Raw genomic sequence first — 24484 nt, 5'->3', positions numbered from 1 at the left:
ATGAAGTATTTCCGTAGTATTTCATTGATACCTGGTTCTCTCACACAGAGACAATGAATCTTACACTGTATTTCTACAGTGTAAAAGGGCTATGTTTCACGCTTTTGTAGCGACTTAGTAAATACGAGCCCTTAATGAAAAAACAGACAGATGGGGATTGGGTTGGTCCTTTTCCCAGAATCTCTTTGTTTCAAGGTTCCAGATACCAGAAATTTAGAAGTCATTTTCTAGGTCCCCTTTCTTCTTTTACCATGAGTCACCAGGTTACTATTAAATACTACCGGCCTTTTTCTCACTTGTTCCTTTGAGGTAGTTACAATTACCACCTACATTTTATAGAAGAGGAAGTTGAGGATCAGATACTTGCCGAAGGTCATAGAGCTAGTAAGTGACATAACTAGGATTCCGACATAGGTAGGTAACATCAAAATCTCCATACTGTTAACCACTACACATCACATAACCTCTATTTACGTCTTTCATTGATGTTTCTATTGAGTGGCTGATCTCTTTCTTATCTATTTCTAGGAGCCGCTTCTGTGTGTGTGTATGTGTGTGCACGCGTGTGTGTGTGAGATGGGGTCTCACTGTGTTGCACAGGTTAGAGCGCAGTGGCATGATCATGGCTCACTGCTCTAGGAGCTCTTTATATTAGATGATTAGCCTTTTGTGATATGAGTAGCAAACATTTTTCCATTTATGTGTTTTTTGTTTGTTTTTTTTTCTTCTTTTTTTTTTTTGGAGATGGAGTCTTGCTGTGTCACCCAGGCTTAAGTATAGTGGCACAATCTTGGCTCACTGCAACCTACGCCTCCTGGGTTCAAGCTATTCTCCTGCCTCAGCCTCCCTAGTAGCTGGGATTACAGGCATGCACCACCACGTCTGGCTAACTTTTGTATTTTTAATAGAGACAGGTTTTCACCATGCTAGCCAGGCTGGTTTCAAACTCCTGACCTCAGATGACCTGCCCACCTCAGCCTCCCAAAGTTCTGGGATTACAGACATGAACCACCGTGCCCGGCCCCATTTATGTTTTGACATACGATTTTTTTTTTTTTTTTTTTTTTTGCTGTGCAGAAATTTTGAGTTTTGTATAGTCAAATTATTAATTTCTGTTTCTATGCCTTCTGTATTTTGAGCCATACTTAGGAAGATTTTTGCTTCCCCATGTCAAAATTATGTAGGAATTCTCTCATATTCTCTTCTAATAGTTTTATAGTTCTTAACTTTTCTCTTTCTTTTTGAGAAGGAGTCTTCCTCTGTCGCCCAGGCTGGAGGGCAGTGGCGTGATCTCGGCTCACTGCAACCTCTGCCACCCGGGTTCAAACAATTCTCTTGTCTCAGTCTCCCGAGTAGCTGGGACTACAGGTGCCTGCCACCACGCCCAGCTAATTCTCGTATTTTTAATAGAGACGGGGTTTCACTATATTGGTCAGGCTGGTCTCAAACTCCTGATCTCAGATGAACCACCAGCCTCAGCCCCCGCAAAGTGCTGGGACTACAGCTGTGAGCCACTGCGCCTGGCCTTTTTTTTTTTTTTCTTTAAACATTTAATCCACTTGAAATTAAAATTACATGGCAAGCCCCATAATATTTCCTTTTTAGGGCCTATGTGGTCTTAATAATGCTCTGCTGACTACGTTCCACCTCCCACCATTACTGCTCCTTCTTTCTCTTAAATCTACTTCTCCCTTTCTGGATTAGTGGGCTCTTCTGTGTCTTACCTGTTGTCATCCAAGTTTCTATTCTTCACTTTTCCTTCTTTTGGTTTTTCCATTCAATGAGTTCAGGCAATCTTGTCTTCTCCTGTGGCTTCCAATTTTCCATCAATCTCTTGCTCACTCCCTCATCTATTTATCCTGAATGTCTCCCTTGGCATTTTTTTCCCTTATTATGTTTTTTAATTTTTACTTTTTTTGAGGTGGAGTCTTGCTCTGTTGCCCAGGCTGGAGTGCAGCGGCGTGATCTTGGTCACTACAAGCTCCACCTCCCGGGTTCACGCCATTTTCCTGCCTCAGCCTCCCAAGTAGCTGAGACTACAGGTGCCTGCCACCACACCCGGCTAATTTTTTTTTGTATTTTTAGTAGAGACGGGGTTTCACCGTGTTAGCCAGGATGGTCTTGATCTCCTGACCTCATGATCTGCCCAACTCAGCCTCCCAAAGTGCTGGGATTACAGGTGTGAGCCACCGCACCCGTCCTTTCTCCTTTTTTCAGGCAGAGTTGCCCTCTGTCGCCCAGGCTGGAGTTCAGTGGCGCCATCTCAGGTCACTGCAACCTCCACCTCCCAGGTTCAAGCGATTCTCCTGCTTCAGCCTCCTGAGTAGCTGGGATTACAGGTGCTCACCACAATGCCTGGCTATTTTTTGTATTTTTAGTAGAGACGGGGTTTCACCATGTTGGCTAAGCTGTTCTTGAACTCCTGACCTCAAGTGATCCACCTGCCTCGGCCTCCCAAAGTGCTGAGATTACAAGCGTGAGCCACAGCGTCCAGCCTCCCTTGGCTTTTGAATCCACCTATTGAATAGTGCCTGTATATTGTATAGGCACCTCAAATTCAACATATCCAGAACAAAATCTCTCCTTTTCCCTTCATGTTTGTGCTTTGCCCTCTGCTGTCTCTCTCTGGGTGAGTAGCATCAGTATCCACCTCAGCTGGACATCTGAAGATTATCTCTAATCCTACCACCTTCCTCTCTCTTCTCCCTCTAATTAATTACTTCTTAAATATCTTTCATCAATTTCTTCTTCATCGTTCCCATTCCAATGATGTTCAGGCCCTCACCATCTCTCACTTGGACTGCTATAACTCCAGGCTTTTAATCTTGCCACTTCTCAAGGCACACCAGTGGTTGGAAAGATAAAGCCCAGATTAGTGATAGCATCACTCCCCAATTAAAAATGTTTCACTGGTTCCCCATAGCCTTATAAATAAAGTATAAAGCCCTCTATAGTCTAATCTCTACCTGTGCAAGTTTCTCTACTTTAGGAGGGACCTTCCTGTTTCTTACTCTCTGCACTCCAGTCACAAAGACCAAACTGGCCATGCTATTTCATACTTCTGGGGCCTTATATAATTTGTTCTTTCTGCTTGGAATTTCTTCCTCATTCTTCTGCAAGATTTAACTCATCACTTTATAGAGTTCCACCACTTAATTCTCCCTAAAATAAACTAATCTTTTCTTGGAGCTCTTAGTATCTCTAGCATATCTCTGTTACAGTACATATTACTTTGTATTGTAATATTTGTGTGCATATCTGTCTCCCCAACTGGACAGTGAGCTGCTTCTGGAGGGCACACTATTTTATTAGTCTTTGAATCCCTAGTACCTGGCACAGTCCTTGGCCTAAAATAGGACTCAATACTTACTAAATGAAGGAATGAACAATTAAGAATGCTCTAGAAGTTTCAAGCAAAAAGGCTTGGTGAAAGCTAGCAGGCTATCAAAAGACCTCTCATGCTATTTTACAGGCTTTGAAACCCAAATTTTCCACACATAGAGAATAACCCCCTTATTTAGGAGCAGAATCACACTAAGCAAGCTCAAAAGTAAAACTATCAATTAGTTTATTAGTTTATGAGAATTATAAATGTCATATGTACAGAATTTAACTTACAATTAGAAATAATAATTGTCATATGTACGGAAATACTCTCCTTTGCATAAAGCATGTTTTGAATCTGAAGGTAGTTCTAGGGGGAAGCCAAATCATTCATGCATCATTGTGTAACCCATGCACTCAAAAAGGTGGGGGGAAAAGTCTTATCCTAAGGGGCAAAAAAACTTAGTCTTTTTATGTACAAAATACATATATATAGTACATAAACATACATATAGTTTATCTGTGGTATTAAAACTTTGTGGGGGAGACGTATATGTCTAAAAAGGTTCTTTAGGGCTGGTAATAATGACTTAAAAAACTTGAAAAACATTAGCTTAACCCCTACAATAATTACCACTTTTTTTTTTTTTTTTTTGAGATGGAGTCTCACTCTGTTGCCCAGGCTGGAGTGCAATAGTGTGATCTCGGCTCACTGCAAACTCTGCCTCCAGGTTCAAGCTATTCTCCCGCCTCAGCCTCCCTAGTAGCTGGGATTACAGTCGTGCAAGCACCACGCCTGGCTGATTTTTGTATTTTTAATAGAGACAGGGTTTCACCATGTTGGCCAGACTGGTCTCAAACTCCGGACCTCAGGTGATCCACCCACCTCGGCCTCCCAGAATTCTGGGATTACAGGCGTGAGCCACCACGCCCAGCCTACAATAATTGGTTTTTTTTTTTTTTTGAGACGGAGTCTTGCTCTGTCTCCCAGGCTGGAGTGCAATGGCGCCATCTCAGCTCACTGCAAGCTCTGCCTCCCAGGTTCAAGCAATTCTCCTGCCTCAGCCTCCAGAGTAGCTGGGATTACAGGCACGCACCACCACGCCCGGCTAATATTTGTATTTTCAGTAGAGACGGGTTTTCACCATGTTGATCAGGCTGGTCTCTAACTCCTGACCTCATGATTCACCTGCCTTGTCCTCCCAAAGTGCTGAGATTACAGGCGTGAGCCGCCACACCTGGCCTTACAATAATTACTTTTTAATAAATTAGAGGCTGGGCACTGCGGCTCACGCCTGTAATCCTAGCACTTTGGGAGGCCGAGGTGGGTAGATCACCTGAGGTCAGGAGTTCAAGACCAGACTGGCCAACATGGGGAATTCTGTCTCTACTAAAAAAACAAAATTAGGCAGGCGTGGTGGCAGATGCCTGTAATCCCAGGTACTCAGGAGGCTGAGGCAGGAAAATTGCTTGAACCCAGGAGGCAGAGGTTGTGGTGAGCTGAGACTGCGCCATTGCACTCCAGCCTAGGCAACAAGAGCGAAACTCCATCACAAAAAAAAAAAAAAAAAAAAAAAAAAAAACAAAGAAGAAGAAAGAAAAGAAATTAGAATAAGGCCGGGGGTGGTGGCTCATGCCTGTAATCTCAGCACTTCGGGAGGCCAAGGTGGGCAGATCACCTGAGATCAGGAGTAAGAGACCAGCCTGACCAACATGGTGAAACCCTGTCTCTACTAAAAACACAAAAATTAGCCGGGCGTGGTGGCGCATGCCTATAATTCTAGCTACTTGCGGGGGCTGAGGCAGCAGAATTGCTTGAACCCGGGAGGCACAGGTTGCAGTGAGCCAAGATGGCACCAGTGTACTCCGGCCTGGGCAACAAGAGGGAGACTCCGTCTCAAAAAAGGAAAAGAAATCAGAGTAACAGGAGTTAGTTCTAAAATTTAAATATTAGATGGCATTAGTCTGATAAGTATCTCTACAATATAGTGGGCTATAATGGGGCAATAATGCCTGAAATGTACTGGCCAAGGCTGTCTTCCTTGAACGGGCACTAAGTCAGCTCCAGCCCTTCCATTACTGTTCCTTTCCTGACTAACCTCTCTCTTTTTCAGGTTGATTCATTCTCCCTTTGGATATACTGTATATATCCTGTATTTCTCAGAGCCACTCTCTCCTAAACTAATTTTACATATCTCTGCTGTGATCCATTACCTTCTGAGACGGTATAAAGTAGTGTCAGGGATTGTGGTAGTAGTCTGAATATCCACTATGCTGCCTACTTACATTCTCTTAAGATTCAACTTCTGCATCAGTAAAATGGGAGTCACAACATCTCCCTTAAAGGGTTTCTTAGGGATTAAATGACAGAATATACACAGAAAGTCTTGAATAGTAGCTATTTTCAGTACCAAGGGAAATCCTGCTGTGTCATTTTGAATAGTGTGTTTTTGAGTGCATGATTAAGTAGTAAAGGATTTCAGATAAACTGTTCTCTTTGGCATGATTATAGATTCCAGAAAATTAATAAAATGAGCAGGCAAACACTTTATGTGTTTGGCTGTGTAAAAATAGCCAATTACAGTCATTTATGTAAACAATTTAATGTGTAGGGCCTAATTATAATGCAACACCATAACAATTACATATGTTATTAAATATGCATCAGACTAATCTTGTTGTAAGTTTTGATTACAATAAAAGTACTCACTCTGTACTCTAAGGAACAGTCTTATAGTTAATTGCTAATGATGCATAAGTTTGTTCACTATTTGCATTAATTAAATGAGACATAGCTCCTTAGTTTGCTCTCCATTTGAGGCAAGGCTGGATCCTCCATCCTATATTGCAACTACACATTTGTCCTGCGACCTGTGAGATAACATATACTTTCCTTAGTATTCTATAGTGAGGAAAATCCTGAAGAAACTGCCAGCAAAAAAAATTCTGTTAATTGGCTGTTGTTCTTGAAACCTACAGGTTTAGAGTTGATAAGAGTTTTTTATTTAAACAGTGAAAAATTCTATGCTGAGCACTAGTTAACCTACCTAGAACAACTTCTAAATAAGCCCCAGGATGATCCTGTGGAGCACTTCTAGAATTAAAATTATATGTATTTGACTCCCACCATGAACAAGGTAGTAGTATACACACATATATCATCTCACCCCCTCCTTTTTTTTTTTTTTTTAGACTGAGTCTTGCTCTGTCCCCCAGGCTAGAGTCGGGGACAGAGCGATCATGCCTCACTGCAACCTCTGCCTCCCGGGTTCAAGTGATTCTTACACCTCAGCCTCCCGGGTAGCTGGGATTACAGGTGCATGCCACCACGCTCAGCTAGTTTTCGTATTTTTAGTAGAGACGGGGTTTCACCATGTTGGCCAGGCTAGTCTTGAACTACTGACCTCAAGTGACCTGCCCACATCGGCCTCTCAAAGTGCTGGGATTACAGGTGTGAGCTACTGCATCGGGCTTTCATCATATCCTTATGAAACTCTTATGAATTAGACATTATTATTTTCATTTTACATAGGAGGAGAAAAGAGATGCAGGAAGATAATAACTTTCCTAAATTCTTTTTTTTTTCAGATGGAGTTTCACTCTTGTTGCCCATACTGGAGTACAATGGTGGGATCTTGGCTCACGGCAAACTCTGCCTCCTGGGTTCAAGCGATTCTCCTGCCTCAGCCTCCCAAGGAGTTGGGATTATAAGCATGCACCACCAAGCCCGGCTAATTTTTCAAATTTTTAGTAGAGATGGGGTTTTACCATGTTGGCCAGGCTGGTCTCAAACACCTGATCTCAAGTGATCCGCCCGCCTCGGTCTCCCAGAGTGCTGTGTTTACAGGCATAAGCCACCACGTCATGCCCTAAATTTTTAAAGGTGATTAAGGAGTGGAGACAGAATTCAAATTCAGGAAAGTTTCAAAGTCCAAGCTTGCTTTTTCAATTATATTAAACAATGCCATGTTCCTTGTATATTCCAAACATTTATTGGTTACTTGTTGGTTGCAAAAGAGTATAGACTGCCTGTCACCAAATGATGCAAAATAATTTAGGAGCCTGTTTTGACAGTCACAAGGTGGAGGTCCTGTACATTAGGCGGAAAAGTATGCAGCTAGGCAGCCTAGTAGGCATTTTAGAATTGTCTGATAAACGGAGCCACTTAGCGACAATATGTTTCTAGTTCATCTAATTTTTTGGGTTCTGCCCAAAGGCTGGTGACTCATGAGACAGATATTCTGCACTCTATGTACATGAGAAAGAAGTCCATAAGGTGAGGGAGAAGCAGAAGAGATGGGTAATGAAGGTCTGGATTCACGAAAACTGTTTAATGGCCGTGGCATTATGAAAGTCCTGATACCAGCCAACTCTTGAGTGTTAAATAATGAGAGTCAGTTTATTAGTTATATTTGGACAGATCTGTTTTTTTTGCTTTGTTTTTATAAATAACATTCTAAGAAATATATTTTATTTAATTTACTTATGGCATAAACACTTTTTGACAAATAAAAATTGTGTATATTCATGATGTACACCATGTGTTGATAGACATACACATTGTGGAATGGCTAAATCAAGCTAATTAACATATCCATTACCGCAAAATATACCCATTACCGCAAATACTTATATTTTTATGTGGTAAGAATAATCAAAATCTACTCTCTTAGCAATTTTCAAGTGTGTATATATATATATACACACACACGTGTATATATATACACATATATACGTATATATACACACACATATATATAGTTTGTTTGTTTTTGTTTTTGAGACAGGGTCTTGCTCTGTTGCCCAGGCTGGAGTGCAGTGGTGCAATCTTGGCTCACTGCAACCTCTGCCTTCCAGGTTCAAGTGATTCTCATGCCTCAGCCTCCTGAGCAGTTGGGATTACAGTTATGCACCACCACGCCTGGCTAATTTTTATATTTTTAGTAGAGATGGGGTTTCACCATGTGGGCCAGGCTGCTCTCAAACCCCTGACCTCAGATGACCCACCCTCCTTGGCCCCCCAAAGTCCTTGGATTACAGGTGTGAGCCACAGCACCTGGCCTCAAGTATATATTTTTAACTATAGTCACCATATAGTATAATAGATCTCCTGCACTTATTCCTCCTGTCTAACTGAAATTTTGTATCCTTCGGCCAAAATCTTCCAGTTCTTTCTCTCTCATCCCCTGGTAACCTCTATTCTGCTACTTCTATGAGCCTGACTTATTTAGATGCTACACATAAGTGAGATTAAGCAGTATTTGTCTTTCTGTGCCTGGCTTATTTCACTTAGTGTAATGTCCTCCAGGTTCATCTATGTTGTTGCAAATGACAGGCTTTCTTTATTTTTTAAAGCTGAACGGTATTCCATTGTGTGTGTGTGTGTATATATGTATGTGGGTGTATATATATACACATACATATATACACATATATACACACACACATATATATCTCTCTCACATTTTGTTTATTCATTCATCCATTGGTGTACATGTAGGCTGTTTCCATGTCTTGGCTATGGTGAATAATGCTGCAATGGATATGGGAGTACAGATACCTTGACATGCAGATTTCACTTCCTTTGGATATATACCCAGAAGTGGATTATTGGATCATATGGTAGTTCTATAGTTCTATTTAAAAATGTTTAAGGAACCTCCATACTATTTTCCAAAATGGCTGTACTAATTTACATTCCCACTGACAGTGTACAGGGTTTTTCTCCACATCCTTGCCAATGCTTATCTCGCTTTTTTATAATCATCATTCTGACAGGTGTGAGGTGATATCTCATGGTAGTTTTCATTCACATTTCCCTGATGATTAGTGATGTTGAACATTTTTTTCCACATACCAGTTAGTTACTTGCATGTCTTCTTTTTTATTTTTTTTTTGAGACGGAGTCTCGCTGTTACCCAGGCTGGAGTGCAATGGCGCGATCTTGGCTCACTGCAACCTCTGCCTCCTGGGTTCAAGTGATTCTCCTGCCTCAGCCTCCTGAGTAGTTGGGAATACAGGTGCCCACCACCATGCCCAGCTAATTTTTGTATTTTTAGTAGAGACAGAGTTTCACCAGGTTGGCCTGGCTGGTCTCAAACTCCTGACCTCAGGTGATCCACCCGCCTCGGCCTCCCATGCTACTTGCATGTCTTCTTTTGGGCAATGTCTTTTCGGGCCCTTGCCCACTTATCTGATGTAGGGATCATGAATATTTTCTCCCATTCCGTAGGTTGTCTCTTCACCTTTTTTTTTTTTTTTTCCTCCAGACGAGGTCTCACTCTGTTGCCCAGGCTGGAGTAAAGTGGCACAATCACGTGTCACTATAGCCTCAACTGTCTAAGCTCAAGTAATTCTCTCACCTCAGCCTCCCAAGTAGCTGGGACCACAGGCGTGTGCTACCATGCCCAGTTATTTTTTCGATTTTTTTGTAGAGTTGAATTCTCACTATGTTACCCAGTTTAGTCTTGAACTCCTGAGCTCAAGCAATTTTCCCACCTAGGACTCTCAAAGTGTTGAGATTACAGGCATGAGCCACCGCACCAGGCCAGAAACTCTACTTTTGATTCTAACCATAGCAGCTTAGCAGCTGAGGACAAACTGCTGGGATATTTTGGTCTCAGTTAATGGCAGCCAGGTTACCTAGCTTGACAAGATACAAGTTTTCTTCGTTGGGTTCCTAGTACAAAAGTCAACCTTTTCAGTTAGTTAAGAATGAAAGGGCATGAAGATTGTGCTATTAGTTTATCCTGAAGGTCAATCTTCAAAAATACTGGTTCAACATGGATTTGGATATTATTAATATAAATTTACGGCTTAAAGAGGAAAAAAGGTGGTTTCTCAGGTTCCTTTACAGAGATATTTAGTGAGGGAATAAGGCACTTAGTCATCTTTGCTATGACAGGTTAAATACAAGATCCGGCCACTGCACTCCAGCCTGGGCGACAGAGCCAGACTTCGTCTCAAAAAAAAAAAAAAAAAATGAACTTGTATTATGCATATACCAAAAAAGAATGAAAGGGTTCACACAGGCATAAAGTGTAAGTGGATTCTAAAAATGGCTGGGCAAATTTATCAAAGGCAGACTTCTAAATAGATGTAACAGTTACATACTTGAGATAAACCATGGTTTGATTTCCCTTCCCCAGTACTTCCTAGCAGTGTGATTCCAAGTTATATGTCAGTGCCTAGATTTCTTCACCTGGAAAATGGGGATAACAACAGGTGCCTACCTCACAAGTTTTAAATGAGACCATATGTGTAATCTGCTTTGTGCAACGTCTGGCATGCAACAAGTACTCGACAAATGGTAGCTATTAGAATCATCATTAGCAGCAGTAATAAGAGATGTTGGGACATACCTAGCCCTCAAGATTGACATCAGAGTAGACCACCACATCCTCTCATCATCGCGCCTCAATTTGGGCCTCTGAAGCCCAAAGAGGGGATGGTTCTTTCCAAAGAAGACAATTTCGACGTTCCAGAAGCATCTGATTGAAACGCACCCTCTTCACCCCTTAAAAATCAGTCTGGTTCATCCACGAGCAGCCCTTCAGGGCCCGGACTGGAGAGGCAGCCACGGCTCGCCGTCCCTGGGCCCAGTTCCCTCAGCCTCAATTTCCCTTGCTGCAACAGGGGTGGGGGTGGGAACGTTATCCCCAAACCCAGGCAGTCCCGGCTTGGCCCGCCTCACCGCACTCCGGAGGGGACCAAACGGCCCCACGCGCTGGGAAGCCTCCGGCAACGGGCCACGCGCCACACGGACAAAGTGATTACTTGGCGGATCAAAAGTCAGGCAAGCGGCTTAGCCCCATCCTCCCAGTCCTCAGGCACAGGGACAGCGACGGGCGCCCGGCGGTGGCCGGGAAAAGGCCAAGGGGGCGGCGGCTGGCGCTCAGCACCCGCTGGGGGCCTCCAAAGCCGAGGGGCGGAGGCGGCGGGCGCGCGGCACGAAGCGCGCTCGCCACTGCGCCGCCCGGGGGCGCGCACGCAAAGCCCGGAGGCGCGCGCGACCGGCGGCTCCTTGGCGCGGATTAGGGGGACTCGGCGAGGTGAGGCGCCAGGCAGCGCTGGGCTGGCGGGTGGCGGGGAGCGAGCCCCTCTAGCGGGACTACGGGGAAGCGGGGGCCGCGAGGTGCGCCAGGGGAGGAGGCGCGGGCTGCGGGCCTCAACGGCGGGCGGGACGCGCCGGGCTGGCGGGCGGGTGGTGCCGGGCCTCGCCGCACTGTGGGGGAGGGCGGCGCGGGACCCGGCCTGACCCCTGGTGCCCGCCCCGCGTCTGGGCGGTGCCGCAGTGCCCCAGCCTCGCCATTCCACGCTCAGCCCTGGAGCCCGTGGCTCTACCAAGGACGGCCACTGTGCGTGATGCCCCTGACCAGACCATTTGAATTTCTTAGCAGGCCCTCCAAAGTAGGTATTTCAGTACCCTGTTAGAGCCCAGGCGCAGGTAAAATGACTGGCCCAGGCCGGTCCCACCTCGTAAGGATTTGAACGTTGGCTCCACACCTCCGGAGCCTGCGCCTTTTCTCCTCCCCACGTGGACTTCTGCCAGGCATAGTGTCTCACTTCACCCGGTAACTGATTCGAATTTGGCGATTGTTAGTTTGGAGCTGGCTCCTGTGCTTCCACGGAAGTTGGTGTCAGAATGTGGTCTCTTGTGAAAGGAGGAGAAAGAAGGTTCTGCAGACTGCAATATTGTGCTTTTTTTGCTTTTTTTTTTTTTTTTATTTTCTCCTAGGCTGTAGTGCAGTGCAGTGGCACGATTTCAACTCACTGCAACCTCCGCCTCCCAGGCTCAAGCGATTCTCGTGCCACCACGCCCAGCTAATTTTTGTATTTTTAGTAGAGGTGGGGTTTCACCATGTTGGCCAGGCTGGTCTCCAACTCGTGACCTTAAATGATCCTTCCGCCTTGGCTTCCCAAAGTGCTGGGATTGCAGGTGTGAGCCACCGCGCGCGGCCCTACAATTTTTTTTTTTTTTTTTTTTTTGAGACGGAGTCTCGCTCTGTCACCCAGGCTAGAGTGCAGTGGCCGGATCTCAGCTCACTGCAAGCTCCGCCTCCCGGGTTCACGCCATTCTCCTGCCTCAGCCTCCCGAGTAGCTGGGACTACAGGCGCCTGCCACCTCGCCCGGCTAAGTTTTTGTATTTTTAGTAGAGACGGGGTTTCACCGTGTTCGCCAGGATGGTCTCGAGCTCCTGACCTCGTGATCCGCCCGTCTCGGCCTCCCAAAGTGCTGGGATTACAGGCTTGAGCCACCGCGCCCGGCCTTTTTTTTTTTTTTTTTTTTTTTTTGAGACGGAGTCTCGCTCTGTCGCCCGGGCTGGAGTACAGTGGCCGGATTTCAGCTCACTGCAAGCTCCGCCTCCTGGGTTCACGCCATTCTCCTGCCTCAGCCTCCCGAGTAGCTGGGACTACAGGCGCCCGCCACCACGCCCGGCTAATTTTTTGTATTTTTAGTAGAGACAGGATTTCACCGTGTTAGCAGGATGGTCTCAATCTCCTGACCTCATGATCCACCCGCCTTGGCCTCCCAAAGTGCTGGGATTACAGGCGTGAGCCACCGCACCCGGCCTATTTTTTATATTTTTAGTAGAGCCGGGGTTTCGCTGTGTTGGCCAGGCTGCTCTTGAACTCTTGACCTCAGGTGATCTGCCCATCTGGGACTCCCAGAGTACTGGGATTACAGGCATAAGCCACCGCGCCCGGCCTCCTGCTGTGCTGTTTTGAGTGTTGATCAGTCCATATTGACTGCATCCTTTACTGGACATCTGTTTTTTTTTGAAACGGAGTTTTGCACTTTGCAACCTGAGTTGCTTAGGCTGGAGTGCAGCGACGCGTTCTCGGCTCGCAGCAACCTCTGCCTCCCGGGTTCAAGCAGTTCTCTTGCCTCAGCCTCCCAAGTACCTGTGATTACAGGCATGTGCCACCATGCCCAGCTAATTTTGTATTTTTAGTAGAGACAGGGTTTCTCCGTGTTGGTCAGGCTGATCTGGAACTCCCGACTTCAGATGATCTGCCGCCTTGGCCTCCTAAAGTGCTGCAATTACAGGCGTGAGCCACCACTACCAGCCTTGACATCTGTGTTTGAAATGACACTGCTATCCCTTACTTGTAAGACACTGCGCAAGTAACATACTCTTTCAGAGCTTGCTTGCTTTTGAAAAAGCAGCTTGCCTCAGGAGTGTGGGAGTGAGGATTCAAAGAATCCCCACACCGAGGTACCCGCGGGTACCTAGCCAATGGAAAAAGTTCAGTAAATTTGGCTGTTATTTGATTGCTGCATTCATAATACACCCTTGCTAGACTCATTTTTCTTCAGAGCTCAACTTTTCCTGAGACAACAGCAAAGGAGACCTACCCCACCCCAAAAAGGAAAAGTTCTTTGACGGCAGCGTTAGTGGAATGTTGCCCACACTTAGTGATGAATTATTCTCCAAGCTAAAAATTACCAGGGTGAAAAAAATCACTTCAGAAAAACTAAAGATGAATTAACCTTTTGTAGAACTAACATTTATTGGTCCACTACTATGTGTTTATTGTATTCCTCCTGTATGCTTGGCATTTTAAAAGAATGCAAATATGTATCCGATATATTCTCTGCTTTCACTTATTTATTTATTTATTTATTTATTTTTGAGACAGGATCTTCCACTGTAGCCCAGGCTGGAGTGCAGTGGCACAATCTTGGCTCTCTGCAACCTCCACCTGCCGGGTTCAAGCAACTCTCATGCCTCAGCCTCCCGAGTAGCTGGGATTATAGGCACCCGCCACCACGTCAAGCTAATTTTTTAGAGATGGGGGTCTCACTGTGTTGCTCCAGGCTGGTCTGAAACTCCTGACCTCAGGAGATTCACCTGCCTCAGCCTCCCAAAGTACTGGAGTTACAGGCATGAGCTACCACACCCAGCCTGCTTTCACTTAATTTAAAAGTGGGGTAAAATACACATTCAGAAGTAATACTCACAAAGTAGAATGTGAAAAATGCTAGATAAAAAGCTGTGAGTGGGCCGGGCGCTGTGGCTCATGCCTGTAATCCCAGCACTTGGGGAGGCTGAGGTGGGCAGATCACCTGAGGTCAGGAGTTTGAGACCAGCTTGGCCAACATGGTGAAACCCCGTCTCTACTAAAAATACAAAAATTAGCCAGGCGTGGTGGCCGGTGCCTGTAATCCCAGCTACTTTGGAAGGCTGAGGCTGACTTGAACCTGGGAGGCGGAGGTTGCAGTGAGCCGAGATCGTGCCATTGCACTCCAGCCTAGGTAACAAGAGCAGGACTTAGTCTCAAACACACACACACACACACACACACACACACCAAAAAAACAGCTGTGAGTGTACAGAAGAGGGGTTATTTTTTGACTTAGTGTAAAACATTATTTCATTTCTGTTTCAAAGAAGATACTTTGGGTCAGGCATGGCAGCTCACACCTGTAATCCCAGCACTCCAGCACTTTTGGAGGCCAAGGGGGGCGGGGGCGGATCACTTGAGGCCAAGAGTTCAAGAGCAGCCTGGCCAACATGGTGAAACCCTGTCTCTCCAAAAAATGCAAAACAATTATCCAGGTGTGGTGGTGGCATATGCTTGTAATCCCAGCTACTCAGGAGACTGAGGCACAAGACACGAGAAACAAAAATGAGAACCAAATGGAGAAGGAGAATCCCTTGAACCTGGGAGGTAGAGGTTGCAGTGAGTACTCCAGCCTGGGCAACAGAGCCAGACTCTGTATCCAAAAAAAAGAAAAAGAGATTTGGTCTGTCCTCCAACCTGGAGTGCAGTGGTGGCTCACTGCATCCTCAACCTCCCAGGCCCAAGTGTTCCACCTCATCCTTCTGAGTAGCTGCGACCATAGGCAAGGGCCTCTGTACCCAGTTAACTTTTTTTTTTTTAAAGAGATGGGGGTCTCCCTATGTTGCCCAGGCTGGTCTTGAACTCCTGGGCCCTAGTAATCCTATCACCTCAGCCTCCCAGAGTGCTGGGATTACAGGCATGAGCCACTGTGCCTGGCCCTGTTACGTACTTGTTGAAAGAGTAAGGAACAAATGTATGTTGTAATAGATAGGGTTTTTTGGTTTCCACTTACAGAAACTTGTTCAGATTTATTATTAAAGTTGAGTTTATTAAAGTTTATTAAAAATAGAGAAATGAGAGAAGAGTTAAACAGTTGAGCCACCTGGGGCTAGGGATCTCAACAGCCAGAGCACATGGACTGAATTCTTGGAATGAATTCTAGTGAATGACTGAGCTCCAGCTGCCTTCTGTCCTTTCATGTCTTACTCAAGATCCAGATTTCTGGAAGAAGAGACCTGGTTGCTTTAGCTTTTGTCAGGGGTGGGGAATGGGGTATTGTGATTGGCAGCCCCACCAGTACCACATGAAATGTGGAAGGGTCAGTTTCCCAAATAAAGATGGTGGCTAAGGAGAGAAATGATGCTGAGTAGAGAAAGCCAACAGTTGTTTATTAGAAATATATAGCATTTGCCCCTTCCACCCTCCCTGCCCCACAGACCCAAATCCTTCTTCATAAAAAAAAGAAATATGCAGCATTTATAAAGGACCAGGTACCATGCTACATTATTTATATGGATTATGATATTTGATTATGACATTTAATTCTCACAACTTTGGAAGGCAGGCACCATTATACCCACTTTACAGAGGAAGAAACAGGTTTTCAGAGGTAGAATAATTTTTCAGCATTACAAAGCTAAGATGTGGCAGAGCTGAGTATGTTGCATACCTTCTCTTTATCGTGTCCCTTTGAATGATTTTCTGATCCATGTGCCACTTTTGTTTGCTCACAGGAAAGCTTTGTTGTATGTGTTGGCCAGTTCTGAAGTCTTGAAGAAGTTCTGTGCTGAGGAAGACCAAAGCAGCACTCGTTGCCTATTAGGGAATGGACCGTTTGGGTTCCTTTAGCAGTAAGTACAGTGGGAACAAGTCTCAGGTGACTTATTATTTTCTTGAGATGGACTTTCCCTCTGTCGCCTAGGCTGGAGTGCAGTGGCATGATCTTGGCTCACTGCAACCTCTGCTTCCTGGCTTTAAACGATTCTCCTGCCTCAGCCTCCTGAGAGTAACTGGGACTACAGGCGCACGCCACCACACCCAGCTAATTTTTTTTTAAAATTTTCAGTAGAGATAGGGTTTCACCATGGTGGCCAGGCTGGTCTTGAACTCCCGACCTCAGGTGATCTGCCCACCTCGGGCTCCCAAAGTGCTGGGATTACAGGTGTGAGCCACCACTCCTGGCCTTCAGGTGACTATTAATAGCAAACTGGAGTGGAAGTTGATCAAGGAAGAAAAATAAACAATGAAGTTAGGCAATAAAGCCCTTTGACTCTGATTCTAAGGGAATTATGAGTATCAAAATAAAATCAACTAATACATATTGATTACCCATTGAACACACGACACAAACATATGATCCTGGGTCTTAGAAGAAAATGAAGCGTCCGGGCGCAGTGGCTCACGCCTGTAATCCCAGCACTTTGGGAGGCTGAGGCAGGTGGGTCACGAGGTCTGGAGATGGAGACCATCCAGGCTAACATGGTGAAACTCCCATCTCTACTAAAAAATAGAAAAAATTAGCTGGGTGTGGTGGCAGGCACCTGTAGTCCCAGCTACTCGGGAGGCAGAGGCAGGAGAATGGCATGAACCTGGGAGGCGGAGGTTGCAGTGAGCCGAGATCCTGCCACTGCACTCCAGCGTGGGCGACAGAGTGAGACTCCGTCTCAAAAAAAGAAAAAAAAAGAAAGAAAATGAAGCTGAGATGGACCAGGCATATTCTGATTAACCTATAGTTAAACCTAGAAAAGCCATGGGATTTCTGTTTAGACCAATAACATGTTTCAGGCACCTTGATAAGAAATGTGTCAGTGGTAAGATAAAGGAAATATCACCCCACCTTCCCCTTGATGTGGAACTTGTTTCTAAGAGTAAACCACAGTAGAATAATGTAGAGAATTATGGAGTACGTGTGAAGTAAATTCAAGTAGCCGTTAACTATGGATAAAAAAATTATACTGGCCAGGCGTGGTGGCTCACACCTGTAATCCCAGCACTTTGGGAGTTTGAGGCAGGCAGATCATGAGGTCAGGAGTTTTGAGACCAGCCTTGCCAACAAGGTGAAACCCTGTCTCTACTGAAAATACAAAAATTAGCTGGGGGTGGTGGCGGGTGCCCATAATCCCAGCTACTTGGGAGGCTGAGGCAGGAGAATTGCTTGAACCCAGGGGGCAGAGGCTGCAGTAAGCCAAGATCATGCCACTGCACTCCAGCCTGGGTGACAAGAGCAAGAATCTGTCGCTAACAAATAAAAACTATACTCTTTTTCCCTGATTCTAAATATATGAGATTCGGCAGAAATAGAAATTCCATTGTTAGATGTTTGGTAGTATCCCAATGAGAAGAATCAGAAAAGTACTTTTGGGGTGTTTTTCCTCTTCAACAATTCGTGGTTTTTTTCGAGATGGAGTCTTGCTACATCGCCCAGGCTGGAGTGCAGTGGCATGATCTCGGCTCACTGCAACCTCTGCCTCCTGGGTTCAAGCAATTATCCTGTCTCAGCCTCCCGAGTAGCTGGGAGTACAGGTGCCCGCCACCACGCACGGCTAATTTTTGTATTTTTAGTAGAGACAGGGTTTCACCTTGTTGGTCAGACTGGTCTTGAACTCCTGACCTCAGGTGATCCACCAGCCTCAGCCTCCCAAAGTGCTGGGATTACAGGCGTGAGCCACTGTTTCCAGCCTGACAGAACAATTTCTTAAAGAAGCTCTAATTTACTCTTTGGTCACACTCCTAATATAAATTTAGGAGAGAATGGAGTCTTCAGACACATCTAGTTCAACTCTTTCATTTTACATATGGAGAAATCTAAGTGGACTGCTCCAATGCTGGGAGTGTTTCATTTTACAGTTACCTCAACTCTGTGTCCAAAATAATTGTTAAACTCCTTTTTGGAAATAATTTCAAACTTAAGTTGCAAGAATAAGAATACAAACAATACCCACATAACTTTTGTTAACCTTTTACTCCATCTGCTTCGTCATTTGCGTGCACTCTCTCTCTCTCTCTGTGTATGTTTATATATATGTGTAATTTTTAAATTTTTTTTATTTTTAAGAGATGGGGTCTCACTCTATCACCCAGGCTGGAGTGCAGTGGCACAATCATAGCCCACTGGAGTCTTGAATTCCTGGGCTCAAGCGATGTCCCCACCTTGGCCTCCCAGTGTGTTGGGATTATAGGCGTAAGCCACCATGCCTGGCCCAATCTTTACTATTAAGGTTGCGAAAAGATGATTTCCCCCCTGCAAATCTAGTGCTCTCTCCACATTTACTAGTTAGCATTTTTAGTTTTTATTTTAGGTTCTGGGGTACATGTGCAGGGTTGTTATATAGGTAAACTGCTTGTCACAGGGGTTTTATATACAAATTATTTTGTCACCAAGGTAATAAGCATAGCACTCGAGAGGTAGTTTTGGATCCTCTCCCTCCTCCCACAGTTCACCCTCAAGAAGGCCCTGGTTTCTCTTCCCCTTTTTGTGTCCATGTGTTCTTGTTTTTTTAGCTCCTACTCGTGAGTGAGATCAGAGGGTATTTGGTTTTCTCTTCCTACGTTAGTTTGCATAAGATAATGACCTCCAACTCCATCCATGTTGCTGCAGAGTACGTGATCTCATTACTTTTTTATGGCTGCATAGTATTCCGTGGTATATATGTACTACATTTTCTTTATCTGTTCACTTTTTTACTTCTTATGGACACAGGAATTCCTATTTTTTCAATGATTTATGATTTATTAGCATACATAATTAGCTAGGTTCTCAGATTATTCCAAATTTGGCCACTGGGAGTCCCTTCAGATGGGCTCCTATATCCTTATAGCATATCCTCATCGTAGTTTTTTTCTTTTTAGCATCTCCATCCTTTTTGGCATAACTAAATACTCCAAGTGCATCCTGTACCTCCCCTGCCCTGGAATCAGCCACTTCTCTGAGGAGTCCTGGTGCTTTTACAAGGGAGTCATGTCAGAGACCAAATCTTTTCATCTACTGGAATATTTTTGCATCTTGGCCCTTTTGGCTGACAGAACTAGGAAATATATGCATGTTATGTGCTGTATACATATATGCCAGTATACATACACACATTTACTTCTTTTTAGGAAATCAGCAGTTCACATTAATACCTCTAATTCATCATCATGGGCTTTTTTCCTGTCTGCATTAATTCCTTATTCATATGTCTCTTCTCAGTGAGAACCCTGGCTCCCAACATCAGCACAATTAATTCCATTATCCCCTGCCCTCAACCCCTTGTACTTACCAACTTCATTGTCTTCTGGTTTAATCTGTCCCTTAATCCTTTTAGCAAAGATGAGAGGATTGTTTTTTAATTCTAATTTTTTTCTTTTTCTTTTCTCTTTTCTTTTGAGATAGCGTTTCACTCTTGTCACCCAGGCTGGAGTGCAGTGCTGCAATCTCAGCTTACTGCAGCCTCCGCCTCCTGGATTCAGGTGATACTCCTGCCTCAACCTCCCAAGTAGCTGGGATTACAGGTATCTGCCACCACACCCAGCTAATTTTTGTATTTTTAGTAAAGACGGGGTTTCACCATGTTGGCCAGGCTGGTCTTGAACTCCTGATCTCAGGTGATCCACCCGCTGGGGCCTCCCAAAGTACTGGGATTACAGGCACAAGCCACCGCGCCTGGCCTCTTAATTTCTTACAGGAAAGATAGCATATTTTATATATATATATTCTTTTGTACTTTTAAGAAAATTCTTCAGTCAGCACCAGGATTGTACTTTTTTCCCCCACTTAATAGTATCTCCTGGAAATACTGTATTAGTTGGTAGATTGTCCTCATTCTGTTTTTTATAGTTACGTAATACTTCCTCGTGTGGATATATTATTATTCAAATAATTGCTTATACTTGGACATCTAAGTAGTATGTTGCAATTACATCTAATATTTTAATATATAACCTTGGACATATATGTTTTTGTATTATTGGAAATGTATATTCATGGTAAAAAATTCCTAGAAGTGAGATTGCTGGGTCAAAAGATAATCCCCCTCTATAGGAGTTGTACTATTTTCTGTTCCCACCAGTGATATGTAAGAGTTCCCGGGCTGGGCACGGAAGCTCAGGCCTGTAATCCCAGCGCTTTGGGAGGCTGAGGCGGGTGGATAATGAGGTCAGGAGTTCGAGACTAGCCTGACTAACATGGTGAAGCCTCTACTAAAAATGCAGAAATTAGCTGGGTATGGCAGTGTGTGCCTGTAATCCCAGCTACTCAGGAGGCTGAGGCAAGAGAATCACTTGAACCTGGGGGGCAGAGGTTGTAGTGAGCCAGGATTGTGCCGCTGCACTCCAGCCTGGGCGACGAGTGAAACTCCTTCTCAAAAAAAAAAAAAAAAAAAATAAGAGTGTCTATTTTCCCACAGCCTGACTAATTATATTGTCAGGCATTGAAACTTTTGCCAGTCTGATGGGTGAGAAATTATATGTCAGGGTAGTTCTAATTTTTATCTTATGAATGAAGCTGAACATTTTTTCATATGTTTAAGGCCATTTTATGTCTTTTTTTCCCAGGTTATCTTTCTGTCTTTTGCAGCAGAATCTTTGGTCTTTTATTCTCCCTCTCAATTTTTTTTTTTTCAAACGGAGTTTCGCTCTTGTCGCCCAGGCTGGAGTACAATGGTGCGATCTCAGCTCACTGCAACCTCTATCTCCCAGGTTCAAGCGATTCTCCTGCCTCAGCATCCCTAGTAGCTGGGATTACAGGCACACGCTGCCATGCCCAGCTAATTTTTGTATTTTTAGTAGAGACAGGGTTTCCTGCATGTTGGCCGGGCTGGTCTTGAACTCCCAGCCTCAGGTGATCTGCCCACCTTGGCCTCCCTCTTAATTTTTAAAAGTTGTTTGTATACTAGGGATTTCAGTGCTTTTTTCTGATGCGTTTACAAATGTTGCCTTACAGTATACTTGCTTTTTTACTTTCCTTATGGTGTTTTTGCCAAAAAAAGTTTTTTGTTTTCTTTTTATTTAGTCAAGTTTATTAACCCTTTATTGCCCCTGGATTTTGAAAAAGCCTCTCTCGGCCACACATGGTGGCTCACACCTGTAATCCCAGCACTTTGGGAGGCCAAGGCAGGCGGGTCACGAGGTCAAGAGATCGAGACCATCCTGGCCAATATGGTGAAACGCCGTCTCTACTGAAAACACAAAAATTAGTTGGGCGTGGTGGTGCCCGCCTACAGTCCCAACTGCTTGAGAGGCTGAGGCAAGAGAATCTCTTGAACCCGGGAGGCAGAGGTTGCAGTGAGCCGAGATCGCACCACAACACTCCAACCTGCCAGCCTTGCGACAGAACGAGAGTCCGCCTCAAAAAAAAAAAAACAAAAAGCCTCTCTTGTTTCCTGTTATCTCAGTGAAAAAAATAGATAAATAAAAAGCCTTTCTCTTAGGTTTTAAAAAAATTTGAAATACCTTTTGAAGGACAGTTGGGCTGTGTGTATCAAAAACCTAAAAAATGCTCAATAACTGTACACTCAACAATTCTAGTTCTAGGAAAATATATACCCTGTGGAACAGATGTGAAATGTACATACAAGAGACCGGGCACAGTGGCTCATGACTGTAATCCCAGCACTCTGGGAGGCTGAGGCAGACGAATCTCTAGAGCTCAGGAGTTTGAGACCAGCCTGGCCAACATGGTGAAACCCCGCCTCTACTGAAAATACAAAAATTAGCCGGGTGTGGTGGTGGGTGTAATCCCAGCTACTCTGGAGTCTGAGGCAGGAGAATCGCTTGAACTTGGGAGGCGGAGGCTGCAGTGAGCTGAGATCGCGTCATTACACTCCAGCCTGGGAGACAGAGCAAGACTCCGTCTCAAAAATAAAAACATTAACTGGGCATGGTGGCATGCACCTGTAGTCCCAGGTACTAGGGAGGCTGAGGTGGGAGGATCACTGAGTCTGGGAGGCAGAGTTTGCCATCAGCCAAGTTTACTATTCGGAAGTAAAATACATAGACAATATGTCTACATACATACATGATTTCTTTTTTTTTTTTTTATTGAGATAAAGTGTTGCTGTGTTGCCCATGCTAGAGTGCAGTGGCACAATCTCAGCTCACTGCCACCTCTGCCTCCTGGGTTCAAGTGATTCTCATGCCGCAGCCTCCCGAGTAGCTAGGACTATAGGCATGCGTCATCAGGCCCAGACAATTTTTGTATTTTTAGTAGAGATGGGATTTCGCCATGTTGACCAGGCTGGTCTTGAACTTCTGGCCTCAAGTCGTCTACTTGCCTTGGCCTCCCAAAGTGCTGGGATTACAGGCATGAGCCACCATGCCTGGCATATATAATTTCAAAAAATAAAAATAATAATGCCCTAACTATTATAAAAGAGATAAATACAAGAGAAGTAATTTATAGTAAAACAGTGCAATTTATAATAGCAGTATGTATCTCAATATGTTTAGACATGATTATGATAGAAGACATGATTTAAGTACTAGATACTTGTACCCATATGTTGCATCACTGTGCATATACAAATGCAGAGTGATTCAAGTGTGTCATGTTGGTGACTAAGAAACACCACAAGCTAGAATAACTAAACGTTCTGAGCAAAACAAAATACATTCTCCTCTAGAGTTATATACAATTGCCTTTCTGGAAATTTCAGTGCATGTTAAAACTGTCAAAAATACTTTGCTTTATATATAACATGGAATTAGGTTCTAGGTCATATGAGGTTTTTCATTTACTTGAATGGTGGGACATTTGAAAGTTGCACAGGACACACAAAAAAGTCAGTTTTTATTAGAATGTATTGAGCATTGTAGGATATCTAGCGGGGCCTGCAGAATGCCAGCGGGGCTCTCTAGTCATTGTGGCAACGAAAAGGTACCTCCTCAGATTTCCAAATGTCTCCCCAGAGGAGAGCTGAGTAAAATTAGGTTATATAATATAATTGATACAATGGAATGTTGTTTATCCATTAGAAAGAACAAGGAAGGTCAATGTGTATGGTCATGAAAAGATGTCCACAATATATTGTCAAGTGATAAAACAGGCTACAAAACATCATGTATAATATTCCACTTTTTTTTTTCTTTTTTTTTCTTTTTTGAGATGGAGTTTTGCTCTTGTCACCCAGGCTGGAGTGCAGTAGTGTGATCTCGGCTCACTGCAACCTCAGCCTCCTGGGTTCAAGTGATTCTCCTGCCTCAGCCTCCTGAGTAGCTGGGATTACAGGCGCACACCACCACATCCAGCTAATTTTTGTATTTTTAGTAGAGGGGTTTCACCGTGTTGGCCAGGCTGGTCTTGAACTCCTAACCTCCGGTGATCCACCTGGCTCAGCCTCCCAAAGTGCTGGGATTATAGGTGTGGGCCACCATGCCTGGCTATTTTTTCTTTTTATTATTTTTGGTAGAGGCAGGGTCTTGCCATATTGCCCGGGGGGGGCTTGAACTCCTAAGCTCAAGCAATCATCCTGCCTTTTCCTCCCAAATTGCTGGGGTTACAGGCGTGACCCACTGAGCCTAGCCTCTACCTTTGTTGAATATTTGTACTATGTTACAGAGAAGAAAGGTTGGAAAAATATTTTTCAAAATGCTAATTGTGGATGACATACTTTACAGTTTTATTGTTTGGAATGTTAAGAACTATAAATTGGATTACTTTTACAAAGGAATTCCTTTTTTTTTTTTCTTTTTGAGACAGGGTCTAGCTTTCTTACACAGGCTGGAGTGCAGTGGTGTGGTCATGGCTCACTGCAGCCTCGACCTCCTCAGCTCAAGTGATCCTCCTACCTCAGGCCTCCGTATAGCTGGGACCACCAAGCGTGCACCACTGCACCTGCCTAATTTTGTGTATTTTTTTTTTTTTTTTTTTTTGTAGAGATGGGGTTTCACCATGTTCCCCAGGCTGGTCTCAAACTCCTGAGCTCAAGTGATCCACCTTGGTCTCCCAAAGTGCTGGAATTACATGCATGAGCCACTGTGCCCCGCCCAATAACCGCTTCTTGACATAAGGATTTAAAAAAATCACTTTGGGCCTGCAATCCTAGCCCTTTGGGAGGCTAAGCCAGGTGGACTATGTGAATCCAGGAGTTCAAGGCCAGCCTGGGCAACATGGGGA

At 44.4% G+C, this 24484-nt stretch overlaps 2 protein-coding genes across 15 annotated transcripts in view; one reads left to right on the top strand and one right to left on the bottom strand.

The window, feature by feature from the left end:
• Nucleotides 1-11275, bottom strand: part of ACACA (acetyl-CoA carboxylase alpha) — a 330564-nt gene extending 319289 nt beyond the window's left edge. For 5 of the 8 annotated variants that reach the window (XM_005583932.5, XM_005583930.5, XM_005583933.5 and 2 more), the window contains exon 1: nucleotides 10686-11275. In XM_005583932.5, coding sequence (XP_005583989.1) covers nucleotides 10686-10723 — 38 coding nt within the window. In that variant the 5' untranslated portion in view covers nucleotides 10724-11275. The remainder of the gene's footprint in view (nucleotides 1-10685) is intronic. The other 3 variants (XM_065532348.2, XM_015438408.4, XM_045376109.3) reach the window with 2 other exon arrangements.
• Nucleotides 11276-11322: 47 nt separating this feature from the next.
• The window catches only part of TADA2A (transcriptional adaptor 2A), a 72137-nt gene continuing 58975 nt past the window's right edge, over nucleotides 11323-24484 (top strand). For 6 of the 7 annotated variants that reach the window (XM_074019053.1, XM_015438409.4, XM_074019054.1 and 3 more), the window contains exons 1-2: nucleotides 11323-11375; nucleotides 16128-16244. In XM_074019053.1, the coding sequence (XP_073875154.1) occupies nucleotides 16220-16244 (25 nt within the window). In that variant the 5' untranslated portion in view covers nucleotides 11323-11375; nucleotides 16128-16219. The remainder of the gene's footprint in view (nucleotides 11376-16127; nucleotides 16245-24484) is intronic. The other variant, XM_045376115.3, reaches the window with a different exon arrangement.

This window comes from Macaca fascicularis, chromosome 16, assembly GCF_037993035.2.
Source record: "Macaca fascicularis isolate 582-1 chromosome 16, T2T-MFA8v1.1".
NCBI lineage: Eukaryota > Metazoa > Chordata > Mammalia > Primates > Cercopithecidae > Macaca > Macaca fascicularis.
Note: the sequence above shows the minus strand (reverse complement) of the source record. Positions and strands in the feature narration are given on the sequence as shown.